This window comes from Epinephelus lanceolatus, chromosome 11 (genome assembly GCF_041903045.1).
Source record: "Epinephelus lanceolatus isolate andai-2023 chromosome 11, ASM4190304v1, whole genome shotgun sequence".
NCBI classification, from domain to species: Eukaryota; Metazoa; Chordata; class Actinopteri; order Perciformes; family Serranidae; genus Epinephelus; species Epinephelus lanceolatus.
The window spans coordinates 35,240,064-35,252,839 of NC_135744.1; the positions used below are offsets into that span (position 1 = coordinate 35,240,064).

General features: G+C 39.5%; 1 protein-coding gene across 4 annotated transcripts in view; it reads right to left on the bottom strand.

Annotated features, from left to right (window-relative positions):
* Positions 1 to 3,516: 3,516 nt before the first annotated feature.
* gabrg2 (gamma-aminobutyric acid type A receptor subunit gamma2) overlaps positions 3,517 to 12,776 on the bottom strand; it is a 59,934-nt gene continuing 50,674 nt past the window's right edge. Inside the window, exons 7-10 of one of the 4 annotated variants that reach the window (XM_033641901.2) lie at positions 11,522 to 11,674; positions 9,078 to 9,283; positions 7,477 to 7,500; positions 3,517 to 4,884 (exon numbers count right to left, since the gene is read on the bottom strand). In XM_033641901.2, the coding sequence (XP_033497792.1) occupies positions 4,606 to 4,884; positions 7,477 to 7,500; positions 9,078 to 9,283; positions 11,522 to 11,674 (662 nt within the window). In that variant the 3' untranslated portion in view covers positions 3,517 to 4,605. Of the gene's footprint in view, positions 4,888 to 7,476; positions 7,501 to 9,077; positions 9,284 to 11,521; positions 11,675 to 12,776 lie in introns of all 4 variants that reach the window. The other 3 variants (XM_033641893.2, XM_033641915.2, XM_033641910.2) reach the window with 3 other exon arrangements.

The following is a 12,776-nucleotide window of genomic DNA, read 5'->3' on the forward strand; positions in this document are numbered from 1 at the left end:
AACCCAAGAGAAGGTGTGACATGCCCCTTTGTACCATATCTTTTAGGCTGAAAACCTCAGATAACACACATTTAATGCACTGATCACATCCAAATTAAGTGATTTATTACTATAGTGTGGTGGTAACTCTGCCATTACAGCATATATAGCCTTCTATCAGTATCTGGATTTCTATCCTTTTTCAGTCTATCTTCTATTAACACCAGCCTCTCATTTCCATCATACTGGAACACTGCAGTGCTGGACTCTTGACAGGTAATTTTAATGCTGTCTGCCACTTTTTTTTTTTTTCCATTAGCCAAAACAGCAGTGGTAAAGTTTTCATAAAAAGGTGGTTTCTCTCGCAAACTTTGATATTGGTAGTCTAATTGTGCAGGAGCTGTCTGCTGCCAAGTTACCCGAGCTCCTGACAAGTTGTCAAAAAAGTGGTGGAGAGGAACATTTACTCTAGTATTGTACTGAGATACAGTGTTGAGGTACTTTTACTTCACTTGAGCGTTCCCATTCTACGGAATAATACTTGTTACTTCGATATATTGATTTGGAAAGCTATAGTTACTACTTGCTGTACACACTCTGATTGTATATAATCATACATAGATGAGCTTAAGAAATACACTGCACTGTTAAAAAACAAACCAGTGGTTTCTAGCCTTTTTGGCTTGTGATCCTCATACACAAAAAGCAGTATCTTGGGGCCTCTTGTCACATTTCAGATGTCTATGAAATGTTATCAGTTTCACCAAAGAGACATATCCCCTCTAAACTTATTACATGACTTCACTGAAGTAACTGTTTTAGGCCACGCTGAGAGCCACTGGACTCAACTAACTGTGCGTAAAAAGTCGATCTAATTCCACCTTGACCAGTAAAACAACGTAAAATGCTGCTCAAACATTGATAGAAATATATCACTGATACTTTAATGAGGTTTTGCTGACAGTGCTTCTGTGATTTTAAGAATGATTTTGACCAAAACAACTATTAACATTAGTACAAGTAATAAATTAATAATGATGAACCTATGCACACTGATAAATGCAACCATTTTATTGTAAAATTCCACAGCTATGTGCAATTTCCTTATGAAAAGGATGTTTTTCCAGTACATTTATAGTATATTATGCAGACCCTAACAGAATTGATCAGTGCCCCTATTATACAATACTCAAATATACATAGATGGCAAACAACTAACATAATGTATGTATGAGGATCATATGAAATTCAGTTTGTTCTCGGATACCTTTAACAGAGCCCTGTAATTCCAGTGCGCAATATTTTGTTTTTTTTCTGCAGTTTGACAAAATACATAACAATAGAAAATATCTACATGTGCTGTTCACATATATGTGTCATTTGTGGGTCTCAAAATAAATAAAATCACTCTGTCAAAAATAATTACATTGTCGTAAAAGTCCATGTCAGTGCAGGCGAAGGACTGAGACCGGATGAAACACTGCTTGAGTTCGTCCCAATTCTGAAAAACATACCCAACATGCACACTACTGAATATAAACAGTATCTCCCGTACACCTTTATAGATCTGCATTTACAGTAGAGTGCACAAAAAATAAATCAGAATTAAATAATAAACAAGCTTTTATCATCATGGAAAAAAATAAAATACCATAAAGTATGTTTTTCTGCACCACTGTTCAAACACAAGACATGCTCGGTTATTTACAAACCCAGCGTACTGATAAAGTCAGAAACAGTCTGAATCGGAGATGTCTCCCTCTTCACCCTGATACAACAATTTGATTTTATTGGACTGGTCTACAGTTGAATAATTGGTTCTGTACCATATGAAAAAACAAACAGAAAAAAGCATAAACATAAAAAACAGGGAACATCGGTGTGTCCAACTTCCACTGTATAACATTTCCTTCAAGAGAACCTTCGCTATTCGCATATGTCTCTTCTTCAAGGCAGTAAAAGTGGATTCACAAATGATATTTTAGTTTGATATTCTCTATTGCATGTGTGTGTCAGTTTGGCACTTTATAGGATGTAATCACTCTTCTACACTTCTTTAAACTACAGAACACTGATGATGACCAGTCTACGTCGCTATTGACACACGTACGTCCCTAAAGATGTGAGCGATAAGAGTATGTGCACACTGAAGACAGGTTTAGACTACTACTGTGAGCGGCAGCTTCGGAAACACAACAGGTCCACCATTGAATACAAAAGGAAAGAACCTTTAGGAAATATGAGATAATCTAGTAAATGCATGTGTTAGTGTCATCACTGATGCTTTATTAAAGATGAAGGATATCAAGACCAATGAAAAACCCTTGTGGAGGTGGAAAAAAAGTGGAAATAATCAATAGTCACTTAGACGAGCAAATGTTCTTCTTCTGGTGGCTCGGGAACTGTTTTTTGTGATTTTTTTTCCCCCTGAAATATATTCAAGTCTACTACTCAGAAGCTGCACAACAGGTAATGTTGCAACTCACTAATTCAACAGATATAACAGTTTGACAGGCCTTTGTGAGAGTAGTGTACATCGATCACAACATAGAAAACACAAGATAAATAAGCTCAAGCTCCATTGACACATCAAACAAAAATGTATCTTTGATATAAATGACAGCATTCTGTGTTTCTTTTCAGGGGCTATATGGACATAAAATACTTTTTTTGTTCTCATTAAAATGAATAAATAAATACCATCAATGAATAAATAAATAAATACCCCATTACCCCCAAATATTCTACATGGTCAGTCCAGCATAATACAATAAGTCTAATATACTGTAGGATGATATACTGTAACAATGCTGAAATTACAAAATATATACCCTTTTACAAAATCCCAAGGGCTTGACGAGTGTTTTTCTTCCGTTCATAATTTATGTACATAAACAATGTGATTTACACCCATTCCTTGTGAGTTTACAAATCGTACCGAAGCACTGTCTCCATTTGTTGCATACTGGTGTCTATCAAAACTGTGATCTGCAAGGGGTCGTGATTCATGTGCGTCACGTGTTATCATACACAACATTTACAATTCAGATGCTTTCGCTGTGTTCTCCGCTCTCGTCCCGCAACATTGCAGCATTCGAAGCTAATTTTAATGGAGCCAAAAGTAAAGAAAAATATAAAAATAATGAACTTCTGCCCAGCCAGTGAATCGATTTCCTCTCCATGTAATAATTTACATTCTCAATGTGTTTCTCCTCAAAGAGACGGGAAGTGTGATGCTTGATAATAAGGCTTACACAGCTTTTCTCGACACAAGCAGATGTTTTTTTTTTACTTGAATGAAGCTCTTAAGTTTATTTGATATCAATTCACATTTTTTCAGGCTTTTTTTCTTTCGGAAAGAATGACACATAGAATTAACCCGGTCCCATTGCAGGGATTTCAAAATACCCAACAGCTGTCTGTATTGATATTCGCATTAAAGTGTAGATTAGTTTGAATTTCTCTATTTGAAACTCACCCGCTGGTTGCGCAGTTTCATTTCTCACTCTGCTAATGTAAAGGGGCAAAAAACAATTCTTTTTTCTTATTCTTTTTTTTTGTTTTAATACAGTTTCTCTTGTAAAAGCTTGCATAACCAAAATACAGTGTGTCATTATGTAAATGCACGCTTTTAACAGCGAATGGAGGAGAGGATGAGAGGTCAGTGTTGTCTATACTGTAAGCTAATAGCTGCGAGGAAAATGATTAAACCAGTTATCTGGGCTGATCCTCCCACCATTATGTAAAGATGATTTCTCAACTTATAAACGGATAAACTGGGCACAGTTTTTTTTTTATCATTTCATTTTCCAATTTTCCTAGAAAATAGTATAATTAAATCTTGAATGATAATCAACAGTGCTCTTTTTTTCCATAGCCAACAATAGAAGACCATAAAAGATGTTGATTTTGGCCTGAAAGGTGCATGCAATAAATGTAAACCACTATGTAATAGTAAAATATATACAGTGTCTGTACAGTTGAGCATTGTCCATAAACAGCATCATCTCTCTCTGTCTGACCACACATGAAGAATGTTTCATTGTGCTAACACTTAAGCGTAATAAATTAAAAAATAAATTAGCATCACGGTCTAACATAGCTCTATTAAAGTGCTTCAGATTTTGTGTTTTAGTAAGTGAAAAATGCAAGAGAAAAGAAACCATAAGACGTAATTAATGTCGTTTTGAGTTTTCTGATAGGCGTTTGCTGTGATCTGAATTGCTAGTTATTTAAATTGCTTTCTATAGAAGGAATGAGTCTTTCTAGAAATAAAGCAATAAGTAAAAATCCCATTGAGAGGAAATAAAGAGAACGTTTCAAATAAAAAGTCTGTCATCAAATCATAAACACAAAACTTCTTCTTAAATGCTCACACAATCAATGTTTTCACAACACGTCTACAAACCTCCTCATACCAGTTAAATGTAGTGCTACAAGATTTGCAGTGTCTGTCAGAGTTAAATAAATGACTAAAAGAGATTAAAACTAAGGAATTCAAGGAAATGCTTTGAATCAAATCAGTGGTTATTTCAGTGGGTCCCCTCCTTCAAAATGTCCCTTGCTGGCACAGAGCATATGCAGAATGTAATGAGCTGTATGATAAGGCTGGGTACACACCCAGGCCTAGAGATAGAGATAGGAGACCCAGTAGACCAGGTTGAAGAGACCAAATGCAGTGGGGAAGAAGATGCGTGCATATGAGTCTATCTTGGCGATGCGGATGTGCAACCTGCCGTGCCGCCAGGCTCCGGAGCGGCAGTCTTCGAAACAGCAGAAGAAGCTGGTGCAGTCCTTCCCGTCCAGACACTCGTAGCCGTACTCTTCGTCTCGCTCCTGCATGTGCGTGGCGTTGTTCATCTGAATGGCTGTGGCTGAGCGTGGACGGATGTCTACCGTGGGTGTCTGCTTTTAACAGGACAGAATGACACAGTTAGCCGTCAGAGGTCCAGAGTGCCATAATCAAGACCTCACTGACAGAACAGGGGACCTAATTTGAGCTGCCATTTTCTGTCTTGTGCTTCAGTTTCTGTCAGTAGTCAGCAAAATGTAATTTGCACCTTCAACTTGCCAATGGACCCTTTCAATGTCAAGAAAATACAAATTGACCCATAACTACCACCTGTGGTTGTAATTAGTGAGGCTTATAGCGACAAAGGGTCAGTCCCAGTGGAACCCATGATGCAAATTACACCTTTGGGCTGGGGAATAGCTGCCGGCTGACGCAGTCATAATATTTTTAGTACAGTAGTCCATATAGCTTTATTTAGCAGCTATATCAAGCTAGTGCTGGGCAATACCCCTGCTTTTTGAAAACACTGCAGCACACCGATGAGTGTGTGTCATTTGTTCTTAGCAGTGTTTTAAAAATGTTTTTCATGCCCAGTGACTCAACAGAATGTACAAATTTGGACCAGTATGGTTGTTGTAAGCAGTTTCTCCAAAATACATTTATACGATATGTTGTAACTGGCTTATGATGCATCATAAAGCTAAGCTTGGGGAGGAGCATGTGTTGGCAGATGTGCAGCACACAGCTCAATATTTCTCCAGCCCACTCTTTCTGTCACTAAATGGGTTAAAATAAATCTCCTTTTCAAACTGCGCTCGCCACTGGAGGGCACATGTCTTTTATTTGTAAAGAAGCCTGAAATAGGACAGTGACATCAGTGAGTCTGTGGCCCTGTCATTCTAAAGGGAGACAATTAGTATTCAAACAGGCCGTTTTCATCAGCTTTTATCTTGAAATACCATGCCACCTTTGCACAAATTGGAATTCTGGCTGTTTGGCAGATTAAATGCCACCCCCCCTTTTACAGAGGTTCCTTGACCTTGCTGATAAACTAGGGTGTCAAGCTCATCATTTAAAAAAGACACAGTGAGTCGAGCGTACTCCAAAGTTCAGCTTCTAAGAATTTAACATCACCACTTTCCCTCAGAAAAGTGCCAGTAGCTGTCATTTAGGTTGTTCTTTATGTTTTGTCTGTGTAACATAGGAACAATAATCTGTAAATGACTACTTGCACTCCAAGCATGTTTTACAGCATTTATTTATGCCCTGCAATAATTCATTCCTTTTTAATTGCAAGAGACATCACGAAACAGTCAATTGTTTTTTTTTTTTTTCCCATGGATGTTTTTTGCCCCAATTTTGTGTATCTACAGTAGGCATGCTTGCTGCAAAATAAAGTAATAAATAAATAAAATAAAAATAGGTCATTGCAGTTTTAGTTTGAACATAACATTATCTGCTGTAAGCATGCATCCTCAAACAAGCTTAAAATACTTAAACTTGATTGAACTGTTCATTCCCTACAACTTCTCATGTTGCCCAGCACTAGTGCACAAACCTGCGGTCCCTTTGAAAACCATACATAACCACAAACAAAACAACATACAGGTTAGTTTCAGCATTTTTAGTCCTTATTAACGGACAGTATGTTGAGGTAATGGGGGAGGGGGGCGGTTATCGAAACAGGTTATGACTCAGTTCTCAAAGGGGGATTGGTTGCACTGGAGGAAGCGCAGTAGAAGCTCAAGCAGGAGGAGCATTAACAGCATCCTGCCGCATGGCCTGGTCAAGCTGGGCTGTGCTGTGTCAGTGTTAGCAAAAAAAATAAAGAAAAAAAATAAATAACAACAAAGAAACAACACAGTGGCATCGGCAACTTTAACTGGCTGAAAGTAGACAACCTCTCAGGGGACAAAAGGCGGAAACATTTGGGATTATTGCCTTGTTATCAGCAATACACTGAAACTCTAGACTGAAAATCTGACTAATCTGACCTTTATAATATTGCTCCCTCATGTTGTTCCCTGTAAAACATTAATGTAGACCACTATGTGGAAAAGCAGATTATCTTGTGCTGGGTTCAATTTAGGTCTTTGCTAGCTCCCGCCCACCCTGGATGCTTTTTGGGTGTTTAAAGATTAGCACGTGTTAATCTTCTGAGTGGACCTCCACCTCTAATTAGACTTAAGACAGTGCAGGGGTTGTCTGTTTCAGTCTGTTAAGGCTCTGCTGACTCTGTAGGAAGCGTCAGGTTGAGAAGCCCAACAAACACACAGGTATAGATTTACTGGCAGGAGAAGGGAAAGAAGAGGAAGCTATTGCAGCGGCTGCTAGTTCACTGTGGTTACAACAACAACAAAGAGTGAAACAGGACAGAGGGAGCCAGAATGAGTCCACGCTGGGCCTGGACTATTACATTCCTCTGGACACGGGATGTGTGGGATGCTTATTTGAATTTTAAAAACTGCATAAGTACGTCTGGCTGGCTGCCTCCGCACTGTGCACTGCAGAGCGCCCCTTTTTTTTTTTTGTTATCTCTGATACCTATTTAACAACTGATGAGGAGTACGGTAAGAATGCAGGTTGATAAAGAAGGACTAGAGAGAGGCGTATCTGCTGTAGAACAGACAGAAAAGCAGTGAGGTGCTGGGGGCTCAGAGAGCCAAAATGCAGCAGACACATGCAGTCAGACACAGGCAATATACCTTTGAGGAAAAGAGCCGGAGGAGCTTTTGTCCAGACAGGAAACAAAGAATATGTGGAATTGGAAGAGAGTAACAAAAAACAAAGAATACATGTAAACATAGAACGAAAAAAAGTCCATAAACAGAAAGACAAACACAAGATAATGTGTGAAATATACAATCACTCTACTGTCTAACTCAAAATGGAGAGAGAAGAAATATACTGTAGAGAGACAAACATGTTACAAACAGACACAGGGGGAGATGCATGGTGGGATATATATGTATCTCACATGCTTCTTACGCCAGCATCACCTCAGGAAAAATATTACAGATGCAAAACTGGAGAGATTAAGTCAACACTATCTACTATGCAGAGTTCAAATACTCCCTACGAGTGCGACATCACTACAGCATTTGTCTCACACAGCCCTTTATCAAGCGTCATTGTCAGTCCTAGTGTTTGACATTTAACAAACATTGTGGTAATGTATGTGGCTAATCTAAAAGAAACAAAATAAACTGATAGGAGGGCATCTGAAAATCAGAAATGCGTCTGCATTTTAAGATCACAAGGAACCAAAACAGCTTAAAAGTAGTGAGAAAAAAGTTCTTTATTCATATTTCCTTGATTTCCTATTGTTTCTGTGCTTTTAACAATTCATGAACACTGAAAGAATCTCAGTCGAAGACCTTCTTTACTCGGGCACTCCCTCCTGCCCATATCTTGGCAAATCATGCTAAGAACCTAGAAAAGCCCCTCTGAGATAGTGAACTGGCATTACACCTTCTGCTTCATTAGTCATTCATTCGTCCAAGAGACAGTTAGACCATGTGCAGAACCTTAGTTACAGCGGCTGAAACTAGAGCGCCCCACTTTCCCCCACGTTCCAGTTCAATACTCATGTTCACCCAAGCCCAGTGTACTTAGAGGTTTAAGATTTAATATCTCTCAAGTCCAATCCCAACATAAAAAACTTCAAAGATAGATTTCAGTTACCTACAACCCTTGAAAAAGTATTGCAACTAATTTTTTTTAAAAGTATAACAACAATAAACTTTTCCCACTAAGCAGACTTAATGCAAAATCTTGATTTCTTGAACCATAAGGCGACCCCGGCTGATCTGCTGTCAAGGGTAAACATTCTCGGCTCCGTAAGTGCTCATATATATGCTGAGAGATCACGACCCTCCAATTGAGCTACCATGATCTCTGGAGGGATTTAAGGCCCACATGACCGCAACTCTCCTGTCATGTGACGTGGGTTTAAATTACAACTGTAACAGATATGTGGCGGATTAAGGAAAGGTTCAAGCAGCATGCCTTCTCTCATTGAGTAATTTGTGTGGTGGTCCCTGGGAAGATGCTCCCTTCGAGAGGCAGCGTATAGCTTTTTTTTTCCTGAGGCTTAATCCCTGTACTGTAATACAGTGGGGGAGGGTCAGGGAGTGTGTAGGGAGAACTTGAACTCTCACCTAAAGAAAGGATACTATAAACACAGTTATGAGGATATTACACAAATATATAACACATTAATCAAAATGTCATTGAGCAATCTTACTGAAACCTCAAGAAAACTATTGAAAAATATTGCTTGAGTTAGTTTTAGAAATATACTCACCGGGTTTTTCTTCTTCTTGTCCTTTTTGGCACTTGGCTTCCTGTTGCTGACAAAGTAGTGCAGCGTGCCATATTCTATAAGCGCAGCAAAGACGAAGATGAAGCAGACGGATACAAACAGGTCCATTGCAGTCACATAGGAAACTTTTGGGAGGGATTTCCTGGCAATAGTACTCAGCGTGGTCATAGTCAGCACCGTGGTGATGCCTGGTGTGAGATCGGAGAGATTGGAGAAAATGAGATCTGCGCTAAAACAGGTAAAATTAGAAATGTGTAAGTTAAAGTTTTGCACTTTCACATAGCGCTGGATGCTATTGTCACATTCTGTATTCCTATTTTATCTAAAAATGTTATGCTTGTCTTATATTGTGCATAATAATGCTAAAATATAGCAACACAGTGATAGTTATAATATTAATCCAAGCACCTTGCAGTACTTTTTGTGTTTTTAAATCTGTCATGAAGTTGTGCACACACGGTGCTCACAGCTTTATTCAAGTGTTCAAAGACAAATTAATAACATGTTACTAACAGGATATTCTCCCCCATAATAGTTTCACAGTTGGAGGGAAGCTGAAACGAGCTGCACTTCGAGTAGAGATTCAAACTTGGCGAGTTAATTTCTACAGATTGCGCACCAGTGTGTTAATACAATTTTAAATTCATACAGCCATGTGCTCATACATTTTTTTCCCACCTAAAAACACATGTGTGCCTAAATGTTTCAGTGTGAGATGCAAATTTTCAATTTAGTCACAGATGTGCCTCAGGAAATAAATTATTTTATTAATGTCATGCTTAAGGTTATAAATCATCTGATGTTTGTAACTAACAATGTGAGGGAGAAATATGAAGTTGTGTGGCTGATATATAGGCACATATATAAATAGGTAAAAGAGGATTAATGCTGGCTGTTGAATTGCGAGCTCTTGCAGTCATGGGGACGGAGTGAGCAGCTGTTTTATTGTCCCCTTGATCCACATACTTTACTGGTTAACGGTTTAGCTGCCACTGACTACCATCACACTGACATACAACATTCCTTTATCCACCATCTGGTAATCCTCTCCTCTTTCACTCCGCTGTCTGTCTCTAATGATGATGTAGATGGAGATGGGCTGATGGCACAAGACAAGGAAATGTGTTTATAAGTAGTACACTGATACAAGAGATTACCAACAGCAGTATTACAATCCCCTAAACACCAACAAACAGACAACTAACAAGAGTGCCTCCTTCCTTTAAATAGATAATGTTTATAAGGGGACTTTGCTTGTATATAGGAGATGATTTATGTCTAAATTTAACAAGGACTGAAAGACATCAGTCTGCCTCAAGCTTAACACCGCAGTGCTGTGGGTGAATTGATATATTTCTGGATGGCACTGAAGGATTAAGAATTATGTCATCTGCATAAATCCGCTTCCTGTACCTTCCGCATCATCTTTCAAAGGAAATGAAGATATTTGACTCTTGGTACATTTGTAGCAGGGAATTAATAGTGTTATTATTTCCACTGCAAATCATGTCTGGAGCTGCATAAGCAGGGGGAAAAGAAACAACAACCTACTTTTAGAGAGATTAATGATGGACAAAGTAACGATGACGGTGAGGTAGAATGAGGGTTTCTGCCTGCAGGGATTGCTTTACATTCAGTTATGCTCGCTAATGATCACATCACACGGACCTGAGGTCAGGCTTTGGAGCCTTGAGGGGCTAAAAGGAAAGCTGACTAAGGAATATGCAACGTAACTGCATCACGAGTGAACTTCTGAGGATGTCCACTGGACGGCAAGGGCAAGTTCAAAAGCTGACAAATTTCCTTGAAATCTTCACTCTTGCCCTCTTTCTCCATTGCGTGTCCTCTTATTGCATTCAGCGAGCAGGCCACCTGCATTATTATTGTGCTGAGGCTGCATCTCTGCATCTTCCCTGCTGTATTGCATAATTAATGCCTCATTAAGGCATGCATGAAAACATATGTGGCAGGAGAGGCTCTCCTAATCAAGATGGACTAGATTCCTAAGCAGCTGCCCGGTCTCAGAGGGAAACAGGAGGAGGAGGAAGGATGGTGAGTGAGAAGACAGAAGGAAAGGAGAGAACAGCAGGAAAAAAGGAAGCTTAAGCGGACTCCTTTTCAGTTTCAGGTGGCGTGTGACTACCACAGGGTGCTTGATGTGTTTCACAGCAGAGAGTAATTAAGGCCAGGATGCCTAATGAATCTCAATGGTACAACTGCAGCATGTGTATTCGGGCTGGGTGGACTGATATTAAGATGAACTAGAGCAAAGGCTGTGTCAAGAGATGATGAGCAGTTACAGAGGAGAAGGCTACGGGGTCTAAAAGAGACAAAGTAAATGTATCTCTTAATAAAAAGCACATAAAATCACATTCTTTCTGCACGTACAATAAATGCTGAACCTCTTGCTTTATTGTGCTTCTTACCTAATGACGTCCTGGCAGGTACTGCATCCTTGTTGATCCAGAATGAAACCCAGGAGAGGACAACAATCAGTGTGCAGGGGATGTAGGTCTGGATGGTGAAGTAGCCCATCCTCCTGCTCAGGTCAAAGAAGACGGTCAGCACCACATAGTCTCCTGGAGAGAGAGGAAAACAATTGGAGAAAAGACATTAAGATTGAGGGCATTGTAGAATATATGACAAAACATAAGGGATAAAAAGTTTATATGTTAGATGGAATTACGGTAGGGTCTGTCCCAAATATAAGACTGTTGAGTTTAGTGATTTAAGCAAATAATAGCCGGGCTACTAATTTAAGTTTTACGGTATGATAAATAATTATCAATGATGTGGATATAATGACTTAGTGGGTAAAGGCAACAGCTACGACAGTCTGGTAAGCTCAGAAAATGACATCTTTACTATAATGCAGCCTTTTAAACCAGTGAAAGACAACATTTATCACAACACTGATACAATATCAGAATATTGCCCAGCCCTGGATTCAATCCACTTCATTACACAAGTGTAAAAATTGTATAAATAGTAATTAGTCTTGAGTATTAATGTTCACAGTCAGTACAAGGACAGGATAATCTAAAATGCAGCGCTCCAAGAAAGTTTAAAAAACCATATTGTTGTGCTATGATCAAACACAGAAACACCAAGCATGGATTAAACAAACCGTTACGCCATGGACTGATCAATATGTAATGTTGTGTAACCGAAATCTCCACAGCATGTTTGCCCCAAGGCGACTCCACATCCAAAGTGAAACGGAGTGTTTCAGAGAGCTAGAGCCAGACTTGCTTGGATACACAAACCCTCGTCTCCTGCCAGTCGTTAGCTGGACCATGAACACTTGCATCCAGCTGATGATGAGCCATCCCTGGGCTGGCTGTCTGACCCCAGCAGATGTTAGGTGTTAAGAGGTTGAGGTTAGCTGAGCCCAGATAGCCCTGACCCTGACAATATGGATCATCTGGCCTGCCTGTTTAAAATGCAAGCGAAGCACGGACATGAACGCACTGGCGCGTGCACCCTCTTGTGCCGTACACACACTCTTGCAAATGTGCTTCTAACATCCGTGTAAGGAGGGTGAGTTGAACCAGGATGAAACAGAAAGACAGGCATGCACGAGAGCAAACTCATCCTACACACACATTCAGTGGTGTTCCTGCCAGCTTGCCAATAGTTACTTTCCTCTCTAACCGTCTACCCATGTACCTGTCTGTCTGC